Raw genomic sequence first — 12,507 nt, forward strand, 5'->3', positions numbered from 1 at the left:
CATTTGGCCCATTATGCCAGTGCCGGCCAAAAAAGAGCTATCCAGCTTAATCCCACTTTCCAGTATTGGTCCGTAGCCCCGTAGGTTATGGCACTTCAAGTGCACATCCAAGTACTCTTTAAATCAGTTGAGGGTTTCTGCCTCTACCAGCCTTTCAGGTAGTGACTTCCAGACCCCCACCACCCTCTGGGTGAAAAATTTCTCCTCAGCTCCCCGCTAATCCTTCTACCAATTACTTTATATCTATGCCCCCTGGTCATTGACCCCACTGCTAAGGGAAATAGGTCTTCCCTATCCATTCTATCTAGGCCCCTCATAATTTTATCACCTCAATTAAATCTCCCCTCATCCTCCTTTGTTCCAAAGAAAACAACCCCAGCCTATCCAATCTTTTCTCATAGCTAAAATTCTCCAGCCCTGGCAACATCCTTGTAAGTCTCCTGAGTACCCTCTCTAGTGCAATCACATCTGTCATGTAATGTGGTGACCAGAACTGTATGCAGTACTCAAGCTGTGGCCTCACCAATGTTTTATACAGTTCTAGCATAACCTCCCTGCTCTTATATTCTGTGCCTCAGCAAATAAAGGAAAGTATCCCACATGGCTTCTTAACTATCTTATCTATCTGTCCTGCTACCTTCAGGAATCTATGGACATGCACTGTAAGGTCCCTCTGTTCCTCTACACCTCTCAGTATCCTCCCATTTATTGTGTACTCCCTTGCCTTGTTTGCCCTCCTCAAATGCATTACCTCACACTTCTCCAGATTGAATAACATTTGCCACTTTTCTGCCCGCCTGACCAGTCCATTGATAGCTTCCTGCAGTCTACAGCTTTCTACCTCACTATCAACCACACGGCCAATTTTTGTATCATGCCCCCTCCATTCAAATCCAAATCATTAATAAATAAGACAAAAAGCAAGGGACCTAGTGCTGAGCCCTGCGGAACCCCATTAGAAACAGCCTTCCAGTCACTAAAACGCCAGTCAACCATTACCCTTTTCTTCCTGACACTGAGCCAATTTTGGATCCAACTTGCCACTTTCCCTTGGATCTCATGTAGAGTGTCATCTCTGCATTTTGTACTAATCACTTGCCTGACTTGCCATCTTAAATCCTCAAAATGCTAACAGGCTAAAGAGTGAACTTGCACTTAAATTCCAGTTGTCCCATGTAGGACAATTACAGCTGAACAAATACTTATTGGAGATTTCTTTGTTCCACATTAGTCCAGATTCAGTAAATTAAATAGATTAACAAAATCACAGCAAAACATCCAAATGAATTTCCTCCCACTTCCATTAATTTCACAGGATAAATCTCCAGCCAACTGTACATCTTCCAATAATGGACGATGCATACTTCTACCATGATCTACGATGGAAGCTCATCAGCTGCAATAAGAGGACCACAAAAGAATCTCTAGACGGTCTATAGATCTGCCTCTGTTTCAACAAACATTTATCCCTCAACTACCACCATCTAAACACATTATCTGGTCATTCATCTCATTGGTAATTGTGGGACCTTGCCGTTCGCAAATTGGCTGCCCCATTTGCCTACATAACAGTGACTGCACTTCAAAAGTACTTTATTGTCTGTGAAGTGCTTTGGGATGTGAATGGCACTATATAAATGCAAGTTCTTTCTGTATTAATTTTTAGAAAATGCTAAGGAATCGGGTGGTGCAGATCAGATTAGATACTGGTCTTTAATCGCTGGTATTTGGGTTTGAATCAAGCCCAGCCTCATGGCGTAAGAGTCTTCTGTGAGGCATGAGGTTGGACGGTCTGAACGCATTTCATAGTGGGAATGGGCCCCACACACAAACTGGTCTAATTAGGCATTAAAATGGCAATGGAAAACATGTCACACTGGTGTAGTAGGAAGCACTCGACGGTGGGACTAAGGCACATTATTGGGGAGGAATAGTGGGGGCTTTAATCTGCACCGTGCTACAACTGACCTGGGAGTGCTTGATGCTGATAGGTGTACCCAAAACGGAATATCTTCTATTCCCCAGAACGAACGTTCATCACAGTGAACGCAAAAAGTAATGAGAAATGCTGTACAATGGGGTTAATAGGAAAGGTTCTAGAGAAGTATTTCTGTTGTACGTTATTTATCATTAACGCTTTTAACACAAGGTTCCTCAAAAAAACTTTAATAGAAAACAATCTTTACAGAAGGCATTTTCTCTTGATATAGTGTAAGTCTCATTTCTAGTTTTCAGTAGTTCGCACACAACTGCATTGCTTTAGGTGAAGTAGTCATTATAACCCACAGTGGTATTTTGAGAAACAATTATGGCGGAATGTCCACTGTGCGACACCCTTTGTGAATAACGTTCAATAAGTTATTTTTCCCCGTTTTTTTTTATTTTCCCAATGATCGAAAGTGCAGAAGAAAATTGGTTGGGTTTGAAAGGGGAACTGGTCCCGTAGGGCAGAGGCGTCCAAACTGCAAACTGTGGACCACCTGCAGCCTCCTGGTCCCCCTGCAGGTCGAGCCCCATTTGTGCTTATGTTTCTTAGTCTGGTTGGTCCTGTTTGAATTTCAAGGGCCTGGAGGTTTGGAAAGGGCTGATGGGGGGTGGGTTATCCACCTCATTAGTGAATAAATCCTGACTCGGAACATCGAAACCTGCGGGTATCAGCAGCTTGAGATACATGCAAGTTAATGGGAATGTTGATTTAAACCGAATAGGTGGTCAGTCGAGGCTCCATGGCACATACCTGTGTGGCTCACTAAGGTTAGACACCCCTGGGAATAATTTCTGAGGTAAGTGCTTCAGTAAAGCGAATGTAAAGTTATAGTAATCGAGTGGATTAAGCATCTATACCCCATTGAAAAATATAGCAATGTGAACAAAAATCTAGAGAACAAAGAGCTCAAATAAATAAACCAGATGTTGAAGATTATAGACATCCAATGCATGATGCAATCTCATTAATTATATCCAGTATATATTGCATTAAAAATAACATATGTTCCAAGCAGTGGGTGGAAAGCAATGATGTAATTTGACTCACTGAACAATGTTACACAAAAAATGACTTGAGGGGTGTCCTGGCTAGTTTTCCAAGTCCGTTGCATCACTGAGATTAAGGAACAGCTTTCGAGTGGGTGGGCACTGGGGGCAGTGGAGCGGTGACAGATGAGGTTATCATCCCAGGCAATGAGAACCCTAACCATCGCAGTAAACTCCAACCTACATCCCATCAAATCAACAGTTAACGTGTATTTACAGATTAAATGAATCCAAAATAGGAAGTACTAGATCTATCTTTAAAATAGAAATCCTACCAAACTTTTGATTAGGTGACAGCCCTCGTACCACATCTAGTGCAAAGATTAAAAGAAATTAGCAGACAATTTGGTTATAAAAACATCCTGCGGAATGGCATTAGGCACACAGTGGTAAATAAATTCAAAGGCTTTATAAAAAACCAGATTGCAGCTAGAAAAACACTTTGGTTTATAATTCTGTATATTTTGACTCAAAATATATTAGGGGTATATATGCTTTATGCTTAAAATGATACAACCCCCCCCCCCCCCCCGCAATAGATTGAGGAATTGGAGTGTACAGAATATTCTTTTCAGAAATTCTTTGGTCCAATATAATTCATACAGGTACAGTAAATCAATGTTGTCACTAGCCTTATTTAGGATACTGACTGGGAATTGCACCACAGCCAATATGCTTTAGTGTACAGTACTCTTAATTCATCACCTCAAATTGCTACAACCAGCGCTAAACCATAGTGTTATAAATTTGAAATGCTCCCTTCAGACACAATCCAATTTTGAAAGAGCAAAGCCTGCAACTGTAATTGTTATTTAATTGAAGTGGATATTGAATGAAATCTTTCATACTCCCATTATTACACTTTATCTAGTGGCAACGCTGGTAAATGGTTGCCTGAGGTTATTTTTTATTTTTGCAGTTCCTAATGTGGGGGGGGCGGGGGGGGGGTGGGTAGCGAGCACATACTGGGCTCTCAACCACACTCTCCCTCTTATATTTGCGTCTGACATTGTTCTCCAGCAGACGCCATGAAGAAGCAGAGGAGGTAAATCCCTCAACAATTCAGCAAGACCCGTGAGAAAGTGGGTCCGTGTTGCGGCTGATGGAGTTAAGTCTGGCCCTTTCTCTTTCCTAACACAACCTGGGGGAGGTGGGGAGGGGGGAGAAGGGGAAGTGCTCAGTGTTTCATTGGCTGTACTTTTATACTTCAAAGAGGCCTTGTGTTTCTGATCACTGTCCTCACGTTTAGAGTTTATGGAACCAAAAGTACTCAATAAAACTAGACTGCAATAGCACGAATGGCCAGGAGTCACAGGACAAATCAAACGCTTCAATTAAAACTGCATTCACTCCAGTTTCAGGCTACAAAGTTAATTGTCCATTTGACATTAAAAAGGGAACAATGAATGAAGAGGAGCTTCAAAACACCGTCCATTAATCCCAGAAATAGAAATGTTGGCACTAAAGTCTTCCATTCTTTGCATCACCTATCGCACCCCAAATGTCAAAGACAAACTCGTCAGGGAACGCAAAGTCTCCGAGAGCTTCGTCGAGCGCCACTGCAAATTCATCTGGATTTTTCTTGTCCTTTCCGACCTCAACCATGGTCGCAGCTGAAGAGAAAAAGGAAACCAGGTTTTAACAACAACAACAACTTGCATTTATATAGCACCTTTAACATAATAAACGGCGCTTCACGGGACATTGGTTCCCTCACCACCTGACGCAAGCCCAGTCTGGCAGCAATGTCCTTCAGGACTCGGCCAGCGGTGGTACCACCGAGCCACTCTTGGTGGTGGACATTGAAGTCCCCCACCCCGAGTCTGTTCGGTGCCTCGACTGCCCTCAGAGCTCCCTCTAAGTGACACTCAACGTGGAGAAATATTGATTCATCAGTTGGGGGGGGGGGGGGGGGGGGGGGGAGTGCGGTTTGCTCCGTAGTCTTTGACCTGAAGCCATGAAACTTCAAGGTTTAGAACTCCCAGAGCAACTCCCACCTCACTGTGCCCTCACCTCTAGTGGGTCTGTCCTGACAGTGTGACAGAACATATCCAGGGATGGTTATGGAGGAGTCTGGGCTGCTGGTTATGATTCTGTAAGTACGATTATGCCAGGCTGTTACAAAAGCAGAACCTGCTGGGAACGTACACGTCAGTCGCACTACATGGTTGGCTCTTAATGCCCTCTGAAGTGGCCTAGCAAATCATTCAAGTGTAAACAATCACTACAAAGTTCAAAAATAACTGAGAAAAAGACAAAAACGGACAGACATCACATCGGGAAGACTTTAGGCAATCTCCGCCCAATCGACCCTGCCAAGTCCTCACCAACATCTGGGGACTGGTGCCCAAGTTGGGAGAGATGTCCCCACAGTCTAGTCAAGCCACATGCCAAAATAAAAGTAAAAAGCAAAATACTTCAAAAGGAGGGACTGCATCAAAAACGTTAATGTATCTCTTCTCTCTGCAGATGCTGACTGACTTGCTGTGCTTTGCCAGCATTTTCTGTTTCCTATTTCCAGCATTTCACCAGGCAGAGGTAGCAGGTTCCCTTCCCTGAAGGACATTAATCAATTGGCTTTTTAACGACAATCCGGCAGCTTTCTTAGTCACTTTTTTTTTCTGGTCTCAGCCCACAAATTACCTGATTTATTGAATTCAATTTCATAATTGCCATGGTGAGACTCGAACTCTCAACCTCTGGGTTGCTAGTCCAATACCACAACAAGCACAGGCACAAATGGCCTCCTTCTGTGCTGTATGATTCTATTATAGCCACAAGGGTATCAAACCATTTGTGATCAGTTAACACTGGCTGACCAAGGACCAAACCTGACTTGTATGAACGAGCTACTCACTGCCTCAACCAGTAGTTACTGAGTGAGTTAAATAACTTTTAAAAAATAAATAAAATTCAGACTGGTGGGGATCAAACTCTATCTCATCCTGGGCAAGGAAACATAGGGTACACAAATACCATTCTTCTAGAATTACAGAATTTACAGCACAGAAACAGGCCATTCAGCCCAACAAGTCTATGCCGGTGTTTATGGTCCACATGAACCTCCTCCCACCTTACTTTATCTCACCCTCTCAGCATAACCTTCCATTCCTTTCTCCTTCATTTACTTATCAAGCATCCCCTTAAATGTATTTATGCTATTTGCCTCAATCACACCATGTGGTAGCAAGTTCCACATTCTCACCACTCTTTGGGTAAAGTATTTCCTGAATTCCTTATTAGATTTATTGGTGACTATCTTATATTTATAACCCCTAGTTTTTAACTCCCCCACAAGTGGAAACATCTACTCTACGTCTACCCTATCAAGCCCTTTCATCATTTTAAAGATCATTCTTCTAGAGGGCTGCAACCCTCTGACTGCTGTCTCTCTCATCACAGCTTACTCATTCAAGCCGCCCGACAGAGAGAGATCGATAAAAACACATAGAAAACTTGGTTCACTTCTGTCCCTGTAGCCTTGCAAGACTTTCTCTCCCTCACCCATCCAAGATGCTGTTTATGCTAGAACTGCAACTCCATCAAGTGCCACTGGTGAACTGAGCCCGGGACAATCCCGATGTCACCAACGGGCCGAATATGAAGCAGGAATACAACACTACACATGAATTTCAGGGCAAATTATGTGACAAAGGAGCTTCCCCCTTTAACTACACAGCAACACATAACAGAGGGGTGTCAAGAGAATCAACTACTCAATCAGGTAATGCAGTTCTTGCACTGACCATATTGGTGCCAATACAGGATGGGGATTATAAACTTCACAAGATGGAGATGGGAGATTCAGGCCACTCAATTTAGCTCATTCATCCAGAAAAGGCCTACAGGCCCTCTCCTCACCCATCCCCACTTCCACCACTCATAGCATCCACATAGCACCTGAAGTCTGTTCCAAGCTTTGGTCACTGAAGAACTTCCTGATGTCAGTCCAAAATTTGCCTTTCGCTAGTTTGGAGCCTGTGACCTCTTGTCCTTTCACGGTTTAAGCCAATACGCTGCAATGTTGTGCCATACTCTAATTTGTCCCCCTAGTCTTAGACAGCTCTTTAGTTAACCCAAGTTTGGAAGCAGAAAATTTAACTTTACTGCTGGTTGCTTTTCACACTTTAAGTGGGCGTAGTATAAAATTTCACCCTGAAATCCTAGTGAAACACTAGCAACAAAGTTTGGAAACAAATTTTTCTGGTAGCCATGAGAAAGAAAGTTACATTGAGTCCACAGCACAGAAAAAGGCCATTCAGCCCAATTGGTCTATGCCAGCGTTTATGCTCTAAACGAGCCTCCTCCCTCTCTACTGCATCTAACCCTATCAGCATGCCCTTCTATTCCTTTCTCCCTCATGTGCTTATCTAACTTCCCCTAAAATGCATCTATGTTCTTTGCCTCAACTACTCCTTGTGGTAGCACGTTCCACATTCTTACCACACTTTGGGTAAAGAAGTTTCTCCTGAATTCCCTATTGGATTTATTAGTGACTATCCTATATTTATGATCTCTAGTTTTGGACTCCCCACAAGTGGAAACATTTTCTCTACCCTATCAAACCCCTTCACTATCTTAAAGACCTCTATCAGGTCACCCCTTAGCCTTCTCTTTTCTAAAGCAAAGAGCCCCAGCCTGTTTAGTCTTTCCTGATAGGTATATCCTCTCAGTTCTGGTATCATCCTTGTGAATCTTTTTTTGTACCTTCTCCAACGCCTCTATATCTTTTTTATAATATGGAGACCAGAACAGTGCACAGTACTCCAAGAGCGATGCACTGTGGTTAATTAGAGTTCTATAAATCCAGGTACCACATTTACAAAAAATGCTGATAAACTCACCTAGTTCTGTGTCTCTTATACCCATATAACTTTCTAATAGGTCATCGACTTTACTGATTGCCTTTTCTTCGAATTCAGTGGGCTGTTGATAAAAAGTTAATTCAAGAATAAAAATCAATTGGCAGGACATTCATCAACAATTTATCACACAAAAAATAATACTAAATCTTTATCAAACACTGGTTAGGCCCCAGCTGGAGTATTGTGGTCAATTATGGGCACCACACTTTAGGAAAGATGTCCAGGTCTTGGAGAGGGTGCAGAGGAAATTTACCAGAATGATATCAGGGATGAGGGACTTCAGTTATGTGAAGATTCTAGAGAAACTGGGAATGTTCTCCTTAGAGCAGAGATGGTTAAGGGGAGATTTGACAGAGGTGTTCAAAATCATGAAGGGTTTTGAGACGAGTTAAAAAGGAGAAACTGTTTCCAGTGGCAAAGTGTCAGTAACCAGAGGACACAGATTTAAGGTAATTGGCAAAAGAACCAGAGGCGGCATGAAGGAAAAAAAAATTACGCAGTGAGTTGTTATGAATTGGAACGCACTGCCTGAAAGGTCGGTGGAAGCAGATTCAATAGTAACTTTCAAAGGGGAATTGAATAAATTCTTGAAGGGGAAAAATTTGCAGGGCTATGGGAAAAAAGAGGAGTGGAACTAATTCAAAAGTTCTTTTAAAGAGCCAGCACAGGCACGGTGGGCCAAATGCTACATCGTTCTATGATTCTATCTCCACCTTATATCAATCAGTACTTCAAAAACAAGACTAGAATTTATATAGCACCTTTCACGACTTCAGGACATCCCAAAGCACTTTACAACCAATGAATTACTTTTGAAGTGTAGTCACTGTTGTAATGTAGGAAACATAGCAGCCAATTTTTTTTTATTCGTTCATGGGATGTGGGCATCGCTGGCAAGGCCAGCATTTATTGCCCATCCCTAGTTACCCTTGGGAAGGTGGTGGTGAGCCGCCGCCTTGAACCACTGCAATCCGTGTAGTGAAGGTTCTCCCACAGTGCTGTACTTTTCGTAGCAATATTGTACAACTAAGTGGCTTGCTAGGCCATTTCAGAGGGCGATTAAGAATCAACCACATTGCTGTGGGTCTGGAGTCACATATAGGCCAGACTGGGTAAGGACGGCAGGTTTCCTTCCCTAAAGGACATTAGTGAGTCAGATGGGTTTTTACGACAATCCGGTAGTTTCATGGTCACCATTACTGATACTAGTTTTTTTTTAATTCCAGATTTTTTTTAATTAATTGAATTTAAATTCACCAGCTGCCGTGGCAGGATTTGAACTCATGACTCCAGATTATTAATCCCAGGCCTCTGGATTACTAGTCCAGTAACATAACCACTATGCTACCATACCCTTTGCATGATGTGGAGATGCCGGTGATGGACTGGGATTGACAATTGTAAACAATTTTACAACACCAAGTTATAGTCCAGCAATTTTATTTTAAATTCACAAGCTTTCGGAGGCTTCCCCCTTCGTCAGGTGAACGATGTGAATGTACCCTTTGCACACAGCAAGGTCCCATAAACAGCAATGACATAAATGACCAGATAATCGGAGGGAGGGGGGTTGGGGGGGTGGTTGTGGGATAAATATTGGCCAGGATACCGGGAAGAACTCCCCAGCTCTTCGAATAGTGCCATGAGATCTTTTATATCCATCTGAGCGGGCAGATGGGGCCTCAGTTTAATCTCTCATTTGAAAGATGGCACCTCCAACAGGACAGTACTCCCTCGTACTGCACTGGAGTGTCAGCCTAAGTCTCTGGAGTGGGACATGAATCCACATTCTGGCTCAGAGGTGAGAGTGCTACCCACTGAGCCACGGCTGACAGATTAAACAAACCTAGATAATCATGGCTACATACCAAGAACTGCCAGTATAATTGTGGATTGTAAACAATTTTACAACACCAAGTTATAGTCCAGCAATTTTATTTTAAATTCACAAGCTTTCGGAGATTTCCTCCTTCCTCAGGCAAATGTTCAAAACATTTGCCTGAGGAAGGAGGAAATCTCCGAAAGCTTGTGAATTTAAAATAAAATTGCTGGACTATAACTTGGTGTTGTAAAATTGTTTACAATTGTCAACCCCAGTCCATCACCGGCATCTCCACATCAGTATAATTGTGAACATAGTAGTACATAGTGTCTACAGCTGCACTTGGAGAGTGAGAAACACATTTAGAGATACAATCTTGGTCACATTTTAGCATTTTTTTTGTTGACCATTTGTCCCCACCGAAGCAATAGGTCATCAGGCACTAATAAGCTTTGAGTTGTTTCCCCATGGACTGCGGACAACGAGCAGTTCACCAGCTTGCCTCGGTAATCAGTAAATGCCTAGCATCCATTATGTTGGGGAGTCACTGGTCTCAGGCTCACAGCAGGGGGCCTGGCAAGCCTTCCCTTGCTAGCTGTGAACAGCAAGAGATAAAACACAGAGTCCCAAACGCAGTCAAGATTGTGAAACAAAAGACTGCAAGGCAGTGAGGAGGCACAGGCTGGAGTGCGGGGGAGAATAGTCAGAAATTATTTTATTTAAGTGATGTGGGAAGGGGTAGCATGTTCATTGTTCTCTGTTATTACACCAAGACTCGTTGTGCTGATTGAACTAAGTGAATCCGATAACTGCTCTGTCCGTTCATTCGCAGTGAAATAAAATAGCTTAACGATTTGCATCAGGCCTCTCCAAGTCGTTGCTAGGTCTGCCTTCAGAGAGATTGATGCAGTACACATACAAAAGACACGTATAGAATCATAGAATCTTGCAGGTCAGGAGGCCATTCGGCCCATCGGGCCTGTGCCGCCTCTTTGAAAGAGCTATCCAATTAGTCCCGCTCACCTGCTCTTTCTCCATAGCCCTGAAAATTTTTTCCCTTCAAGTATTTATCCGATTCTCTTTTGAAAAATTACTATTGAATTTGCTTCCACCACCCTTTCAGGCAGTGCATTCCAGTTCATAACAACTCACTGCGTAAAAACAATTCTCACCTCCCCTCTGGTTCTTTTGCCAATTACCTTAAATCTGTGTCCTCTGGTTACTAACCCTCCTGCCAGTGGAAAGAGTTTCTCTCTACTTACTCTATCAAAACCACTCATCATTTTGAACACCAATTCAGGTCACAAGGGGGGGTACTATTATTACACTCCTGGGTTATGCCATTGTACAAGTAGATTATTGGGCAGTGAAAGTCAACTCCCATTAAAGTAAGGTGTTCAAATCACTCACAGGAGCGACTGTCGCCTCTAAACCCAAGAATGTATCTACGGCAGACCCGAATTTCTATCAGTCTTTTTTCTCACAAATGCGACAAAGGGGCCGTCGTGGAAATATACAAGATATTAAACTATACAGAAGAGGTGAATGCAGAACACGACTTCGAAGAGATCCACGACAGTGGGACAAGGGGGCCACAGGTTCAAAGTGGTCGAAGAAACTTTGGCCTGATGTTGGGAAAACGCAGTAATTGGCACTTCAGCAGACTGCAGCTCAGGCAATAATCTTAGAGTCAGTCTAGAGCCAGCAGGATGTTGTGATGGGGGGCTGTCTGCCTCTCCCCAGTGTCCTGGCCAATCCCTCAACCAACATCACTAAAACCGATTATCACGTTGAAAGTTACTATTGAATCTAATTCCACCACCCTTTCAGGCAGTGCATTCCAGATTGTTACAACTCGCTGCGTAAAAAAACGTTTCCTCGTGTCACCTCTGGTTCTTTTGCTGATCACCTTAAATCTGTCTCCTCTGGTTACCGACCCTTCCAATAAACTCCAGTTTTACCCCTGCAATCCCACCTTCAAGATGACCCAGTGAACAGGAAACCAAAAGCGCCAAGTGCTCTGCTCTGCCCTGCCCTGCCCCTGGACAGGCTGATGATCATTCAGCATATGCTGCCCATACATTTCACAAGATGAATTCAGATAAAAGAAAGGCTCGCATTTATATAGCGCCTTTCATGACCTCAGAATGTCCCAAAGCACTTTACAGCCAGTGAAGTACTTTTGAAGTGTAATCACTGTTATAATGTAGGAAACATGGCAGCCAATTTGGGCACAGCAAACTCCCACAAACAGCAACGTGATAAGATGGGATGGGTACAAGTTCTTGATGTGTTGGCAAAATGGAAATTCAAAAGGGAATTGGATAAATACTTGAAGGGATAAAATTTATAGGGCTATGGAGAAAGAGCAGGGGAATGGGATTAAGTGGATAGCTCTACCAACGAGGCGGCACAATGGGCCAAATGGCCTCTTCCTGTGCTGTACCTACTATGATGCTATGAGCACTGCACTTTGTGACCTTGATGTGATGCTTGCTCGGCTGGATATCAGCTTGTTAAATGGTTATTCTGTAGCTCGGTCAAATAAATAAAACTACTTATTTAAAAACACACTGCAGAAGCATTTGGCTGAAAGTTGGATCACTATTAACAGAGTTCAGCTAGGCAATTTCAAATCACACATTAGAACTGTTGAGCTCAAACAGTAGCATGCTGCAAGCAGGCTTTTCCCTAAGAAATATAGTACAGTCTTAAAATAGTGCAGCAGGTAACATTCCCTGGCAGACTAGGCCTGTATGCCCTCGAGTATAGAAGATTAAGGGGTGA

The 12,507-nt window shown here is 43.0% G+C and overlaps 1 protein-coding gene across 1 annotated transcript in view; it reads right to left on the minus strand.

Moving 5' to 3' along the window:
* Positions 1–2,150: 2,150 nt before the first annotated feature.
* The window catches only part of gipc2 (GIPC PDZ domain containing family, member 2), an 82,469-nt gene continuing 72,112 nt past the window's right edge, over positions 2,151–12,507 (minus strand). Inside the window, exons 5-6 of the mRNA XM_067989848.1 lie at positions 7,878–7,959; positions 2,151–4,646 (exon numbers count right to left, since the gene is read on the minus strand). Of these exons, the coding sequence (XP_067845949.1) occupies positions 4,495–4,646; positions 7,878–7,959 (234 nt within the window). The 3' untranslated portion in view covers positions 2,151–4,494. The remainder of the gene's footprint in view (positions 4,647–7,877; positions 7,960–12,507) is intronic.

Source organism: Heptranchias perlo, chromosome 9 (genome assembly GCF_035084215.1).
Source record: "Heptranchias perlo isolate sHepPer1 chromosome 9, sHepPer1.hap1, whole genome shotgun sequence".
Taxonomy (NCBI): Eukaryota; Metazoa; Chordata; class Chondrichthyes; order Hexanchiformes; family Hexanchidae; genus Heptranchias; species Heptranchias perlo.